The following is a 17,697-nucleotide window of genomic DNA, read 5'->3' on the forward strand; positions in this document are numbered from 1 at the left end:
GGCTTTATTCTTTCAACCAACTTCACTTATATGATGCTTATTATAGTGAGAATAATGCTTTATTCAAAGGAAACTCATTCATTCACTCTAGGAAACCTTGGTGTCCTCTCCCACTTTGAATCTAGTCTAATATTTAGTCTAATATCCATAGCAGACACACTGAACTCAACAGACTTAAGTTACTTAATTGATTCTATCCAATCTACTCTGTAGATCCAATATTATTTTTCTAAATACTTGAAAATTAATACTTTGACCCTGGCTCAGTGGTATATAGGCAGCCAATGGCGTTACAGGGTTGGTCATGCGACCCCATCAGCAGTTTGGCTGATGCAATCTGCACCAGACCTAATGATTGGCTTAAAATAGGAAATGCCCATTTTAATGCCTGAGTCGGAAGCTACTTCCTTAGTAGTACAGGATGTGTTGCAATGAATTAACAGTATGCATTTGATATGTTTATACCTACATTCTCATCAAAATCCATGAAGTTGGAAACTACTTTGACGTTGGGATGGTAGACACCTGCTTGATGAATGACTTCTTCTAAGATGTCTCCAATTCCAGCAGAAAATATGAATACGGGAATATTATGTTCATGGAGTTTATCAAAGAAATTCTCATACCCTTCTCTGTAAAAGCAGATTTGTTTTTTTAGAAAAGGAACTAAAGCCTGATACTATTACATTTTTTATTGCAAAAATAGAAATTTAACATATCCTCCCCCTAAAATATCTATGAAATAGGCAAGATGCTAGTGCATTTTTTTTCTTTAATGGAAACTTTATTTATCTATGGTTTCAAAATATAAAACATTTGATTGAAGATGATGTTTTGCATTAAAATCAATAAAAATATTAAGAAAAATCAAATATCTGTTCTGTTTTAAGCAACATGTCCTTCAGGTCATTCTACATTGCAAACGTAAAACAGTTTGCTTCTCAAAAAGCAAGGGTGTAGCAGGAATTCCTGCTGCACCTTATCTGTAAAAATGACAAGATAGGGAATTTTTAAAAAATTAACTAGCTTGTGCAACATCTACTTTCCTATTCCTCAGGCTAGAGGGCATGAAGATAAGTAAAGGTTGCATGTCAGATCCTTGTACTTCAACCTAATGGATGTATGGATAGAGAAGAGAGGAACTCAAGCATTCTGCTTAAGTAGTGCAAGGAAGGGGAGACACTAGCCTGCTAATCCAATCTGGTTTTTTTAAATTGGAGAGCACATATGGGCATGTAACAGCTTTCCATTTCTGTAATCCCCAACGAAGAAACCCCTTCCTAAAATCTAATATTATGCCACATTTACAAAACTAGAGAAACGGAATACTAGGTTCTTACTTACTTCAGCATAACATCAGACTCCCTCACAATTTCAGCAAGTTTGTGCTTTTGTAATCCTTGTTCAATAAGCAAAGCATGTGATTTGTTGTACCTAAAATAAACACCAAAAACATGTTATTCGTGTTCAAGTAGGGTAAAAATTCACACTCTCTTACTGGAAAAGGAATGTTTCAAGATAGGGTTGCTGACTTTTCTGGGCACTTTTGGAATTCTGAGAGCCACAAGCACTACAGATATTTTGATAAAATAGCCAAAGTAAAACAAACAATGTGCCAGCCCAATCTTTAATGTAATAAAGGGAAATCTGTTGCATAATATCCTAAAGTCCTAGGTGTGAAGTATTTAATTTTTATTATTTAATTTCCATGCTTTTTTCTTCACATAAACGCACACAAAGCAGGTTACAACATGACAGCAAAAAATGCAAATCAATATATCATTATAACAACAGTCTACAGTGGAACTTTGGTTCTCGAACGCCTTGGTACTCAAACATTTTGGCTCCTGAACGCCGAAAACCCAGAAGTAAGTGTTCTGGTTTTTGAACGTTTTTTGGAAGCCAAACGTCTGATACGGCTGTCGGCTATTGTTTCTGGGGTGCCTGCACCAAGCGGAAGCCACGCCTTGGTTTTTGAATGTTTCAGAAGTTGAACGGACTTCCGGAATGGATTACGTTCGAGAACCAAGGTACCACTGTATATGCTAATTCATTTGAAAACATAACACAGAAACCCAAATAATTCATTTTGATAAGGACATTGCAACATTTTCAATTCACTATAGAGTCTTGAGTCACATATGATAAACATTTCCAATGCAATCAGATATTAACAATAATATAACCAGCTTCAAGGACACTGAAATAGTACTATATCAAATGGTATCAAAACCAACGAAGTGCAAAAAATAAAGTGTTTTAGAGAGCTTCCCTAATGCTACTTCGATTGACTGCTAAACAATTAACTACATTAAAAGCATCTGCATGAATTCCCACCCTCTCCCCCTAATGTTCATCCATCTATTTCAGCTTTTTCAATTTTTATCCTTCTTTAACAGGTCTAAACTGAATTTTTGCATAGGACTACACAGAAGGCCACACATGGCCTTTGTGTCATAAGTTCTCCATCACATATCTAAAGAGCCATTTAAGCTGCACACTATTTCCCCTTTTCCTGATCACAAATTCTTGAACAGCACTGGAGGCTTTTTATGGCTTTAATTTTGACAGCTGTTATCAGAAAGAAGGGAGTTGAAAACTCCATGGCAAAAGATAACTCAGGCAACCCTTTTGAGAGAAATCTAACTACTAGATTATGCCTTTTGTACATAATGGTACACTCTAATTGGCTGCTATTGTTTTACCGAAACAATAAATGTTTACTCATGCAATATAATTTTGGATTTCATTTTAAATTCATTTTATATTTTGGAATTCATTTTAAATTTTGAGTGTAAAATATGGAAGTGTGCTTCAGTAATCAAGTCAATCTAACAATTAAGATGTAAAAGTTTGCTATAATATTAACCATTACAGAAAACTCACCACTCAACCATGTAAGGATACTTCTCTTCAACTGTAAGACTTGGATCAATTTCAATAGCATAATACATTTCTTTCAACTGGTATAACTGAAAAAAGAAAAGGTCAAACATTCTGTATATGTTGCACTCCATGATGACAACTTTTGTGCTTTGATCAAATAATCTAAACACATTTGCTGCTTTAATCCTTGTATATTTCCTGTTAACGTGTATAAGAATAACTTCCTGGTTTTGGGTGCTCTGCACAATGGAGGATTGCTGCTGCTGCTGCCCTAGCGCTAAAGCTTTTCAGTAAAAAGATCAGGAAATATTCACCCTCCACATTAAAAATCTATTTCAGTTAAGGACTTTTGCTTTATGGCTCAAAAACCAATTAACAAAGCAACAATAAGAAATAAAAGTTGGCATATTGATCGGACCCAATGCCATCAAGGGCCAGTTTGGAATCCAGTGGATCTTGGGATTCTCATTGTGGTTTTCTGCCGAAAGTCTCAAACGAGAAAGAACTTGAGTCATCCCATCGGTGGTACTTTCACCCACCTGTACTATTGGCAGGCAAAACAGAGTTCTGTGCCAGAGCGGTGATGCAGGATCACATCATGAGGGAAGACCAGTGGAACTGCTTTGGGATGAGTGGAAGAAAACCACCACTGCATCCTGTGCAACATACCAAGGGTTTGGAATTCACTGTGGCATAAACCGTTGTGTACTGAAGTCCACCATCAGACGCAGAAAATGTTATTTTCACTTGGGAGATAAGCGTAACACACTTTGAGAAAAGAGAAAAAAGTGGGGCCAACAGAGCACACCCGTGAAATAATTTGATATTAAGCTTGAGTGGAGTAATCCTTTACAAGTGTTGTACTGTAAGTGGCCACAACAAGGGGCAAATAAGTAATTTTTAGGATTACCTTTTTGCGACATTCCTCTGTTATAAGTTTGCAGTTGTCAATGATGTCTGAAAGATGTACAGAATGTTATAAGAACAGTGCAAGATTCTAACTTGCCCTAAATCAGTGCAATAGTTTTAACCTGTTAAAAAAAAAACTAACAATGCTATTTGTTTTAGAAGTTATAAAGCAATTATTAAAATCAGTGTGTTAAAAAGAGCTACAGACATCAAAGCATCTCCTTTTGAAAATCATTAAGTCCAACTTATTTCATTAATGGAGGATCTTCCACCCCATATTTGCATAATATGCATACACAGAGTTGTCGTGAATGGGGTGTAATAAATTGCAAGGGAAGAGAAACATTACTAATTTTACTGCAGGGGAGAGAGGGGACTTCTTAGGCTCAAATACTTACTGACTATCACCTTGTATTATAATTCTAATATCTACTTAAATATACAACAGACCATATTTAATGCTCCAGCTCCACTGCTGCAATGAACTTCCCTACCTGCAATAGACTTCCTCTTCCTCTGTTTTCCCTCTAGCCCCCGAGGGTCTTCAAAATTTATTTCAGAGGGATGGGGAGCCCTCTGGAGTAGATTTCGGAAGAGGAACACCGCACACAGAGCATTGGATACAATCCATAAATTCTAAAGAGGCCTATTCAGAAATTTCATTGAGTTCAATGGAGCTTTCTACCAGGTGAGTAGATAGATGTTTGCAGCCTATCTCATAAACAATAAATAGTACTTACTATTTATAGTACTTACTATAGTACTTATAGTATTATTTATAGTACTTACTCATAAACAATAAATAGTACTTACTATGACATGTTGGACATCTTTTGCCATTGTGGGAAAATCTACTCAGTGTCATATCAAAGTCTGTAATTATCTGTAAAAGGCAGATGAAACAAATCATAAATCACGAGCACAAATGTTAAATGCCTAGAATTTAAGCGAGGGACAAAGTTTAAAAAATATACATTGAATGGCTCATAGTGTAGAAGTATGAGGAAAAGTGTGTGTGAACCTTGAGTTCCTGTGCTCCTCTGGAAAGCTTGCAAGAAGGAATTTGGAACTTTTTGCTGCCATGTTTGACTAATCACAGCTTAGCACAATATCAGCACCAGGACAAACTGAGGTTAGTTTTAACTATGGTTTACAAAAACAAGCAAACTTCAAATCATGAGTTGCGAAGGTGGATTGTTTTAGTAAACCATTTTTTAGATTAAACACAATTTAGGGTTCAGATGTAATACGAAGCTGCAGTTAGTCTAAACTAGAGGCAAAATATTCTATCCTCCTCATGGTCATGCAGAAGTGGTGCCTCCCAGCAGATGTCAAGGCAATAAGCAACTATCTTACTTTTAAAAGACATCTGAAAACAGCCCTGTTTAAGGAAGTTTTTAATGTTTAATGCTGTATTGTGTTTTTAATATTCGGTTGGGAGCTGCCCAGAGTGGCTGGGGAAACCCAGTCAGATGGGCAGGGTATAAATCTACTATTACTATTATTAAAAGGGGTGGAGGGGGGAGCGTACAAGTCTAGGATCACCCCTATAATGCAAGCAAATGTAGCCAATATCAGTGCATCAACATTATTAATCAAAAAGTCATTACTAAAAATGATACAATTATACACCTGAGTTGTGATGAGCATTTTACTAAGAATATTTAAACAAATTCCACAACTATATGGATTTAGTAAATGTCTCTGTGTGTGTATATATATATATAGAGAGAGAGAGAGAGAGATTTTGACTTTGTTAAACAATAGTTGAATGATGGTTAATTTCTACAAATGTGTTTTAGTCTTCACCTGAAGTTTCGCAGCTCCTCCTTTGATGAGACCACAGATAATTTCTTCCACCCTTTCTGGGTCCCTGATATGGACCGTTTTCTTCTGAAATTCTGGCATCTAGAAAACGTGAACAAGAGGTAGATATTAATTTTATCAAATAGAGCATTTCACAAGTTCTGTGGATTTCAGCCTTATAGGATAAAATACAATACCATGTCTTTAGAAAGGGAAAATGATGGGTGCGCTTAGTCAACATTCATACAAATCTTTATCAAAACATCTTTACATTTATTCACAAAACTCTTTACTTTCGACTCCGCAGTGATCTATAGAGTCCCTGACAGACCAGGTAGCACATTTGGAAGAAGTCACAGAGTCAACATAGGTAGTGCAGACTGCAGACGGTAATGATTTGCGTAACTCAAAGCCTAAAGCTTATAGGCAGGACTCTTGTGCGTAACATGGGAAAGACCAGAAGAAGCAAGTAGGCTTTGCAGATCACCCCCAAAGCAGCAACTCACCTGGGGGATATGTTTTGATCAAACCACATTATTTTCAGTGGACAAAGCAACCAAACATTCTCTTGTCCTATCACCAATGTAATCAACATAGCTAGGGAAGAACTACTACTAAGAGATAAGAGCTGGAACAGTACAATCACATCATGGCAACATCCTTTCAGGAAGGATGACAAGCTTCCTGTCTCTCAAAGAATGGAATCCATTTGCTTAATGACTCAGTTTTAAATATGTGTATACTTATGACAGTATGTGTGTTGCTGACATAGCTATGAAGGTATCTTGGTTGAGGAATGCCATTCTTGCTAAGCTACATACAGAAGTAAAATCCGACACAGAAGCTACTGGGCACAAAACTTTGCCCCTCTATAGTTGACATTGGGTGCCTTCACTGCACTTTTTCGGTGTCTGCTGAAAACATTTTTGTTTAGCCAAGGCTAGCCAGACATGTGGAAGCTATCATGCATTTTAATCTGATTTTAGCTGTTTTCATTTTTTAATGTTCTAAATACTTGCTCTAACTGCTTTGGCTGATAATGTTATTGTTTTATTGCTTTGAGGCTTTATTACAATCAAGTGGTATATAAATCTTGAAGGGGATGGAATCTGTATTTGTTGAAAATCCTTTAGGAGGGTCACAAGTGAGTTGTGTTTTGTCTGTTTTGTCACAATAAGCTAAAATCTACTTATCTGGTTGATAAGCTATTGCTCAGTAACAGAGAAAACAATCCCTATTATTTTTTAACCTTAATAGCATATACAAGTGGGAACCCAAACGGGAATATGCATATATCAATATTTTATTAATCCTAATTTTAAAAAATGATGACACGGATACAGTGTTAACTGTGGAATGGTGCTTCATGAAAACATGATGCAAATTTACTTATTTATTTTCTATTTTTTGTTTATTAAGGAAAAATAAAATTGTTTGCCAGAAAAATAATCCATAAAGACTAGTTTATTTATGAATATTGCATTATGAAAATCACCTAAGGAAGGTAGTACTGATATAAGAAGCTGCACAAACATGGTATAAAAAGCAAAATAACTGGAAGGCTTGGGAAGCTAAGGTGGAATTTACACACATATAAAAACATGGTGAAAATGCTTTTGTTAAAAACGTTATGAAAAAAATATACTGAATTTGCCATTAGCTCACCATCGCCATCTAGTGTCACATTTGTATAATGCACTTTACAACACACTTAAAATGCTTTATTTGCAGCTGTATAGCTGAGTTGTAAGTACAAAGGAGAAATAACACTTTAAGTCCCAATGCAAGCTTTAGGATCAAAAGTACTTGATCTTTCGGTGGGAGAAATTAGTTTTAAAAGAAAATGCAGAAGATGGACCTTATGGTTTTAACCTGCAATTTTAATGAACTAAGCTTCTGCCCTATTTCATTGCTTCCACTACATTTTTCTATATTTCTGACAATATAGAGCATACTTAGGTGAACAAACTCTGGGGAAAATTACTAAGTAATTTATTAGGCACTCATATATACTTATTGTCCACTGAAAGTAGAAAAGTTCTTTATACTCAATCAATCCCCAGACATGTCAACTATGAAGAAGCCTAAGCAAATTTAAGGTTTCTTTCAGTGTGACATTAAGCCAATATGGTCTGCCACAAAGCTCTAACATAAGATTTAGTAGTACCACAAGAATGCTGTCATAAACAAAGCTCTACTTTGTTAATAATTACTTGAGGTACTTGCAGCCCTCTTGTTAACTACAGTTATACAGGACGCATGGAACCGCTAGTTAAAGATTGCAGATAGCAGGGCCCAGAAAGACTAGTAAGAATAAGGTTATCTGGACCGTAAGTTGCTTATGTCTTCATATCACTGATCTCTGTGCATCCCAATATTAAAGAATTTTATTTTCCTAAAACTGCCCTTAACTGATTAAAAAAGCAATCCTATGCTCATCCCAAGTAAGTGTGTATTAGAACAGCACAGTATGTTTTGCTGATAAGACTGTGAACAGATAATACTTTCTGAATTATGTGATTTAATGTTTAAGACGAACTTCTCATTCAGAAATATTTCAGATACTTAGCTTAGATATCTCTTTCAACAAAGCAAACATTCATACCTGTCTGCTGATAGAAGAACCTGCTATCTGATGGAACGGATTTGTCCATCTGTTCCAAGAGTGACAGTGGGGCCATGTCTTTCAGTGCAAATTACATGGTGCTAAAATTGTATACCCATAAAATACTATGCATGTTGAAGAACAGTAGTTGCAAATATAATATTAAGTACAATTATCTAAGTTTAAAATATTGTCAGCTACAGTTATTCATTACACTGTTTTGGAAACACCTTGAAACAAGACTCCTAAGAACGGCATACAACAGATCAGTGTATTTATAAACAGATAGCCATGTAAGCCTACTCTACTGGTATATAAAGTTCCCACAGCATTGCCAAGTGTTTATCAGTGTTTATTTAAAGTAAAGAGCTACTTTACAACCTTCTGAAAAAACAAGCTAATTTAATTTCTATTCTACATTAACTATTTCAGTTTTGGTAGAACTTCTTATCAGGAAGAGCTTTATTGCCTTTTTCCTTCTAAAAGATACAAATTAAAACATCCTACATACAAACTACATACAGCTTAGGAAATGCGGTAAGGCTTAATTATGAAAAGTAGCCATTAGTTGCATTTATGGCGTGAGGCATGGTTAATATAAATATGGCAACAAATTAAGATCTATGCGCTTTCAAAAATTTGTGCTGTAATTTTGGAGTTCTGTGCTGCCTTTGTGTTGCAAAGAATGGGACTGGATTGTGTCCCCTGCTATATAGACTGCTGGGAGCTTTTCTCACTACCTTTAGTGATACATAATAAGAGGAGGGGAGTACCCTATAAGCAATGCGTTCCTCAGGGCAGAACTGCTGCAGGCCCTCTGTAGTGTAGGGGACAGTGGACCTCAGCAACCAAAGTGAGAATTTTGCAGCTAAAGGCAGCAATGCATTCTCCCCTTGCTTATAATAGAAAGTGTGATAGAGCTGGATAGTTTCTGATCACTCATCTGCCCTGGCTGGGAATAGGATCAGGTTACAAGACAGTAACCTTAGAAAAAAATGGGATGGGTCTTGGTTTCAAATATAAATGTTTGGGATCAGACTAAGTTTCAAAAAAATAAAATTAAAAATAGCCAGTATTCCAAGCTTTGAACAGCTTTGTAATCCAAACACTGTATTCTTCAACCCTGAGTATGCAGATGTTGTCAGACTCTACAATACACATCGACCTGGACCACTGGCTAAAATGGTTGCAGATTATGGGAGTTATAGGGGTATAGGGATGTATGTTACTATTTGTGTTGTCTACTTAAGAAAAATAACTTATTAAGGCAAGAAATTAAAGTTTTTTGATGTGATGGTAAGAGTCAGTTAAATGAGAAAGAACTATCAGCTCTCTCCCAGGTTTAGTAGACAAAACTTTTAATGACAATTACTACAGCACATTAAAAGCACAGAGCTTTAGCTGTTTAAGAAACATTTATCTCATTCTTGAACTAAAACATACACAAATAAGTTATTAACTTCTGCAGCCTGCATGTTACTGATAACAGTGACACACATTTTGCTACTACTAAATTCTTTTCAACTGATGGCATGATGCAATGGATGGAAATGCACTTCAGACCCAAGAATAACAAAGTGGTTGCATGCAAACTAAGCTTAATAAATCTAGAAGGTCTTGATGTATATAGATGAAGCAACACATAAAAAATAATGTCAGTAAAGGATGCTTGCTAAGTCGTTTTGCTACAGTTAAGAGTCTTACTCAGAACATTTTTTGATGCTAGAAAACTCTCTAGACTTGAAGTCATTTTGAACTTTGGATCTGCAACACTTACAAAATGAAAAATAAGTGTTGAAGTCTGGACTGTGGTTACTTTTGGACAACAGAGTTGTCAGGAGTTTTCCTTTTTTTTTTAAGGGGGAGTACCTGTGTGCTGAGTTTAGGGCACTCTTGCTTCTTCTGTTCTTGATGCTTTCCTACTGCAACAGCACAGGTGACAAGCAGACTCCAGAGATGCAGGGCTTGCATACAGGCTGCCAACAAAAACCAAGCAAACCGCTTAAGAAATGGTCTGCCACATTATTCAACGGTCAGTATTGTGTGTATAAACAAAGTATACACAGAAATTAATCTGGGTAATTCCAGATTTATTCATATACATTCTGATCTATAAACAGATTTCAACAGTCTGGGTCAACCCACAAATCCATGCATTTGTTCTATTCATAGTTAAAAATGCTAACAGAGCAATCTTGAGCATGTTTACTGAGAAGCAAGTTGCACTGTGTACAATGGAGATTACTTCAAGGTAAGCATGCAGAGGATTACAATCTGAAATGACAATTTTATGCATATATACCAGGGAGTAAGCCCTGCTAAACACACTTACTTCTCAGTAAACATGGACAGGATTGAATTGCATGATGTTTAGAATTTGCAGCAAACTATCAAAATAAGATAAACCTGCACAAAGCTGGCAATACTGGCTCAAAAGCCAAAGCTCTGTTTACAACTTACCGGAGGAGCTTGCTGAGGCAGCTGCAGCAGCCAAAAAAAAATTCTTCCAGCTAAGTAAACACTAATATAGCAGCACAAGGTACAGCTGAGGGCGTTTCCAAAAGCAGCCTGACTAATCCCTGAGCAAAAAACCCGAGCTCTGTGACGTACGTTAGGAAGGCACGGCATAACAATCCAGCCTGCCAGATTTACAGATGATCAGATGGGAAAGCAACAACAGAACCCCAGAACCTCAACCATCAGGCAGTTCTGACTGATCAGCAGGCAAATTAGGACTGCTGTAACAAGAGCAAAGTGCTTATGTGGAAAGCAAATCCTATTTTATTATTTTAAAGAATTCAAGCCATGTATTATCAACATGCTGCTGAGACTTACTGGAGTAAACAATATTTCTGTCTTATGATGCCTAAATCACCCAGAGCATTCACAGATGAGGTAAACTATGATACGTACTTCTAAATGTTTTAATTAGAGTCACGAGGCAGAAGTCAATAAGGTTGCTTGGTTTGAATATGGAAGACGGAAGAAGGCCTAATTGGCTTTCGACAGATACAAAACAAATGGGAACATTTCTAGGGTTAGAGCAATGTTCTCCAGATGTTGGGTCTCCAGATGTTGTTGGATTACAACTGCTCTCATCCCCACACAGTTTAGCCAGTGGTCAGAGATGACATGAGTTGTGGTCCAACATTGCTTGGGGACCCAGGGTTGAAGAACATTGGCATTAGAGGACCACCTCCTCATTATAAATATTTATATTATAAAAAATAAAAAGGTAGTCTTGAGTTTTGACAACAGCAGTGCAAAGTTCCTGTATTCTTACGTCAAATATTTCCTACATGGCCTGGGATCCTGACTGTGCCCTCCACCTACTAAAACTAAATAGGAATTAGTTCATTTTTAATTGTGTGGTCAGCAGCATAAAATATGTAAAAACTGTTCCTCATGATGTGAAGTTTGAATAGAGGTGTTAATTATGCCTTTTTCATAAAAGCAGAAGAGGTACACCTCTGTAATCAAGTATGTTATAACTGTAAATTGAGAAGCACCATGTCAACCTGATGGGAAGTTTTGCTTCTGCACCTGACTCTGGCAAATCGCTCTAAGCTGAAGCATTCCTTCCTCACCCACCCTAGAATGTTTAGTTCACATTGAGTTCATGAAACATCGTATCCTGACCTGTTCTTAATGCATGGTTGACCACATCTACAGAATACAATAGTTATGCTCTTTTAAGTGTTGTTATATCAATCATTCAAAGGGATGCGGGTGGCGCTGTGGGTAAAACCTCAGCGCCTAGGACTTGCCAATCGCATGGTCGGCGGTTCGAATCCCCGTGGCGGGGTGAGCTCCCGTCGTTCGGTCCCAGCTCCTGCCCACCTAGCAGTTCGAAAGCACTCTTAAGTGCAAGTAGATAAATAGGTACCGCTTTATAGCGGGAAGGTAAACGGCGTTCCGTGTGCTGCTCTGGTGCCGTTTCACCAGAGCAGCTTTGTCACGCTGGCCACGTGACCCGGAAGTGTCTGCGGACAGCGTTGGCTCCCGGCCTCTAGAGTGAGATGAGCGCACAACCCTAGAGTCTGTCAAGACTGGCCCGTACGGGCAGGGGTACCTTTACCTTTACATCAATCATTAGTAATAGTTTAATAAGGAGGTTTTCATACCTGTCCAATTCTGTGTTCCCTTTCCCAACCTTTAATCTATTGATGATTAATGTCTATATGCAACCCTTGCATTGTATTTGTGTTAACCAATCAGCAACAAGCACATATGTGGCAATGCTGTAATATTCAATAAAAGGGACTCCCTGAGACATGCTCGAGAGATGCCTCCCATATGACACTTGTCACTCGTCTGTCGTTTATTTCAACCCAACATCAACCTATTGTTCTGTATTCATCGTCACTATATCCTGTGATTTTTCTACTGTTTTTAAAGGTAATATTGAATATGTACAACTTGTTAACTGAATTAAAGATGACCAAATTATTTTAATTGTTATCTAATTTAAATAGAATATTTATTCTCAAATACAGTTAAATTATTTTTGTATGGGGATTTGCCCATATACTAGTATTAGTATTTCTGCCACAACGAAGGAGGAAATTTTCTCCAAAGTGTGGAATCAGATTTTCTATCAAGAACAAAATGAAGTAATACATTCTACAAAGCCAGTGTCTTTTTCAATATTAAAGTCTACAGCTGTTCAACTGACTGCTCCAAGAATAATGAGGCAGAGACATAAGGATCAAATCAGGGATGTCCCTGACAAAAGAAATACTTGAGAAGTATACTGGTTTTATAATTTATCTGTAGGAATGCTTTAGCTGAAACATGGCACAGAGGTTCTTCTGAAAAGAATGCAGCTTGCTCATGGCAAGGTTTTAACAGACATCCATATATAGCCCGTAAGATGTCTAACATTGTGTATATATTAGCTTCCTTAAAGTAACACTTATTAAAGTTTTTCAAGAGTGTCAAATTAAGGCTGTGTCAGCTGCAAGGAATGATAAAACCACATGACACAAAGCTGAACAGGCACCAAAGGATTTCACAGTATAATGGAGTTTACAATTGTATCAGTACAACATACTAATAATACTGTGATGGAAAAAAAAATTCCTTAATGCCACACACTGAATAGGGAAAAGTGAATACTTAAGAAACTGAGGTCAGGGTAGATTGAGGGTAAAGGTTAAAATGCTTAAGAAGTTACTGTTTCTTGGCCAATAAGAGATAATATATGGCCAGTAAGAGATCATACTAAGAGTTTCCATTTGAATATTTTCCGCAGCAAGGGAAAGTTACTGGAAAAATCTACAGCAACGCTTCACACCCCTTATTTGAAAGTCTGTTGTTATTATGAAGTAATTTTTACTAAAGCTGACCACCATTAAAACTGCTTTACACCAGGTTGTGAGACTTTAGCAAAGACTCTGCCTCTACTGTATATCAAATAATTTCAGAACCATACAGATCCACAAATCTGCAGAATAATATTTACTATGATGCAATATATATGGAAAGCTAAATCAAAATTTTTGTCAAGGCTTCAACCAGAAACCTCATAGTGACCTATCTGGCACTGTACTCAGGTTGGAAAGCCTTCTTTAAGCACAGCAAACGAACCTTGGTGTGCAAGCATCAGCACCTGAAGTAGCAAGCAATATAATGCCACTGAGTTGACCAGATCTGGTGTAGTATTAAGAGTTTGGCTTTCTGCCTTGCCCAGGCATCTTCAGTATCTTCCACCCTGTTGCACTTCAGGCTTCATCACAGCACCTCTCTCACTGAATTATTTGTAACCTTGTGGGCCCACCTAGGCAATCCTCTTTGGCTCGAAACAAGAAACCAAGATAGGCACCCTTCTCCAAACACCTTGTATATATCCTAAGCCTGCAACAATGGAAACAGATCCTATAAAACTGGACCAGATGGTGCTCTGGTCACTTCTACAACTGCATCAAGGACAGTGTCTAAGTCAGAGTAAATATGAGCAATTTTATGCTCAAAGTGCCCAGCAAATGTTTTGCAGCAGGCCTTCAAAGGTTCCAGCATATCCTCCCCAGAAACTAGATACAATAGCTCCATCAGCATTAAAAAAAACCCCCTTCTATTGGACAGCTACTCAAGGATTAAAAGGCTGGGAAGATTGTTTTGCTGCCTGATAACATGCTCTTGAAGGGGACGCGGGTGGCGCTGTGGGTAAAACCTCAGCGCCTAGGGCTTGCCGATCGAAAGGTCGGCTGTTCGAATCCCCACGGCGGGGTGCGCTCCCGTTGTTCGGTCCCAGCACCTGCCAACCTAGCAGTTCAAAAGCACCTCCGGGTGCAAGTAGATAAATAGGGACCGCTTACTAGCGGGAAGGTAAACGGCGTTTCCGTGTGCGGCTCTGGCTCGCCAGAGCAGCGATGTCACGCTGGCCACGTGACCCGGAAGTGTCTCCAGACAGCGCTGGCCCCCGGCCTCTTGAGTGAGATGGGCGCACAACCCTAGAGTCTGTCAAGACTGGCCCGTACGGGCAGGGGTACCTTTACCTTAACATGCTCTTCCATGTCTCCAGTAGTAGTTACTATGAGACTTTTATCACCTGTGTTGTAGCTACCATTCTGTTTGTTTTATTGCCCACAGTCCTCTATTAAACCATGACGTTAGCTAGGTAGGGGAGGGTGCTTGAGAGAGATGATGTCAACAGCCTTTTCCTTCTCACCATACCATTGTGAGACCAGCAGCCATGTCAAAAGGAAAATCCCAAAACATCCAGGAATCCATCATATTCCATAAATATCTGGTGGTAGACCAACTTAATGGTCCATCACCTCTGTAGAGGGGGTGTCAATCCAAATTTCTGAGGAATCGGTCTAGTTGTAATGACAGGTTTATAGAACCTCTACTATTTCAGACATCAAACCTGCTACTCAGTCAAAAATACTAGGTCAAGAGTGTGTCTGACAATACATGTTGGGCTGGTGACATTGAAAGAGCTCTATGATTGTCACAGCAGCCATGAAGTTCCAAGCAGATCACCCTAAAGTGGCCCAGGTGTAAGCAATGTCCCAGTGAAATGTCCTGGTGGTTTCCAACACAATGTCTGAGATCAGCTCATCCAGTCCAGGAGAGGAAACTGATGGGCAGTGGGGTCACTAGAACACCAACAGAATTCTTATATGTCTCTCTGGCCCAACACCAAATACAATCACTCAAACCCAGCTCACAAAAAAACTTGTCCCTAGTGAAGGAGGTGTAACAACCCTTCCCTGGCCCTCTAGTCCATATTGGTACTGACAAAGCTGAAATACATCAACAGCTCTCACTTTATCATGGATATATATTTTTATTGTGATTTGAAATGACATTCAAAAGCAGCACCACATGATCAGAGTACACATCAACAACACAACCCTAAATCCTCTGGCTTGGGGGAGGACCTGAAGAGGGGCACTCACCACTTTTGCTAGACTGGCTTGTCCAATGCACACACAGTCAGCACTTGTTGGGGTTAAACCTAAAGCATTGTGTGTAAAGCTGACTTATGTGGTAACGAAGGAGAAAATTGTCCTTTTATTTTTTTGTCTAAATCAATTTTTTAACTAGCATAAGTGTGTGAACTTTAGCTAACTCCTTTTCAGTAGAGAAAAAATGTTTGGAACCAGTATCTTGGCACACTGAGTGAATGTAAGGACAGAACCTATAGATAATAACCATGACAACCAATACTCTGGTACACTAGAGGCAAGAAAGACATCAGCTATGTGGAATGATCTCACTTTATCATAAGTTATTGAATAAAGAATGAAATTAACAAGGTAGAACAGCTAATGAATAAGATAATAAATCAAAAGAAGGACACTGAAGAATAACTGTATTTAACCATGGCTATTCAGAGGAACTCAAAACTCCTCATTTGCTTAGATTTGATGAAGTGGGTTGTAACAGCTATAGAATGTTTTATTTTAACTACATGATTTCTCCCCTTAGTATTCCATGCAGGCTTTCATAGAAAGGCCCTTCTACCTGGCCAGGAAAAGGAAGTCAAGAAACTGTGGTAGCACAGAACAAAGGGGGAAAACTCTTTTTCGTGTTTGTTGCTGGTCCTGCTGCTACCATTGCTTCTTACCTCCTCTTACTGGTGAGTGTAGGAATTTCTACAGCTACCCTCCTGCCAACCTAGCAGTTTGAAAGCATGCCAGTGCAAGTAGATAAATAGGTACCACTGTGGTAGGAAGGTAAACGGCGTTTCCATGCGCTTTGGTTTCTGTCACGGTGTTCTGTTGTGCCAGAAGCGGTTTAGTGATGCTGACCACATGACCCAGAAAGCTGTCTGTGGACAAAAGCCAGCTCCCTCAGCCTGAAAGCGAGATGAGCGCTGCAACCCCATAGTCGCCTTTGACAGGACTTAACCATCCTGGGGTCCTTTAGCTCACCTTTACCTTTTACAGATACCCACCTGCTCTTATACGATGCCTGCAACAACAAGCCCAAGGATGTGTGTGCACAAGCATGCACACACACATTTTAAAATCTGCAAAACTAGACTGGAAATAAGCAGATAAAAACATTGACTCCATCACAGTTCTGATGGCACTTTCCAATTTATCCTAGTTATTGGGTAACAACTTGGAGAAGAAAATATGAAGACTCTCTAAGCACACGCTCTACCTTGGACAGCAACCACAAGAACATGAAAAGCACAAATTATTACAGGAGTAAGGATACTTTGTAAGGCTTAACTATGTTCTGGACCATAAACAAGCCTATGCTTAATTGCTCATTATTTCAATATGTGTACACTGAGTTAAACTACTGCTTGATATCAACCCAAAACAACCCTAGATCAAAACAAACAAAATCCAGTTATATGCCTAGAATATATTATTCCAAGAATAACTGAAGTGAAATGTTTGGACAGAATTATCGTGTGTGTATGTGTGTGCGTGTGCGTGTGTAAGTAAACATACACACAATTTGCTTATCCCATCTAGTTTTTATATTATACAATTTTTTTGCATAATTTCTTTGGGATAACACTGAACTGCTATGAATCAAGAAAAATGAACAAAAAAGCTATATTTCTTATAAAGAAATCAGTTCTGTGTAATAGCTTCAGGGCAAATTAAACACAAAAACATTTCAAAACACAAGTTAAACATAACTAAGTGAGTTTTTCATGCCCACAGCTCCACTAACACTGCAAATAACTGTGCAGCTGCAAAAGTCAGCAAACATGGGAATAAGTGCTGGGATACTAGGATCTACATTCATCCAACAAAATGACCTTTCTCACTTGTGACTCAAATTGCAACTATTAGTCAGCACATTTGTGATAACTATCAAGATGCTAGGAAGAATCAGTTTACAGAGAAACTAGGACAGGGCAAAGGGTGCCATTAGGCCTCCTACAGCAATTTTATTCCAAGGCTTTCTAAAGCTGCACTCCTACATTTCTTAGCAGAAATGAAGTTTCACTGAATTTAAGGGCCTTGCTTCTGGTCATACATATTTAGGACTGAGTTTACAGAACCTGTATTATT

General features: G+C 38.2%; 1 protein-coding gene across 5 annotated transcripts in view; it reads right to left on the reverse strand.

Moving 5' to 3' along the window:
- Positions 1-17,697, reverse strand: part of NT5C3A (5'-nucleotidase, cytosolic IIIA) — a 28,734-nt gene that overhangs the window by 2,345 nt on the left and 8,692 nt on the right. For 2 of the 5 annotated variants that reach the window (XM_053409556.1, XM_053409558.1), the window contains exons 2-8: positions 10,076-10,182; positions 5,605-5,703; positions 4,609-4,678; positions 3,797-3,843; positions 2,887-2,972; positions 1,345-1,434; positions 470-632 (exon numbers count right to left, since the gene is read on the reverse strand). In XM_053409556.1, the coding sequence (XP_053265531.1) occupies positions 470-632; positions 1,345-1,434; positions 2,887-2,972; positions 3,797-3,843; positions 4,609-4,678; positions 5,605-5,703; positions 10,076-10,177 (657 nt within the window). In that variant the 5' untranslated portion in view covers positions 10,178-10,182. Of the gene's footprint in view, positions 1-469; positions 633-1,344; positions 1,435-2,886; positions 2,973-3,796; positions 3,844-4,608; positions 4,679-5,604; positions 5,704-10,075; positions 10,183-10,666; positions 10,782-17,697 lie in introns of those variants that run through there. The other 3 variants (XM_053409554.1, XM_053409559.1, XM_053409555.1) reach the window with 2 other exon arrangements.

The sequence above is a fragment of the Podarcis raffonei genome, chromosome 12, assembly GCF_027172205.1.
Source record: "Podarcis raffonei isolate rPodRaf1 chromosome 12, rPodRaf1.pri, whole genome shotgun sequence".
Classification (NCBI taxonomy): Eukaryota; Metazoa; Chordata; class Lepidosauria; order Squamata; family Lacertidae; genus Podarcis; species Podarcis raffonei.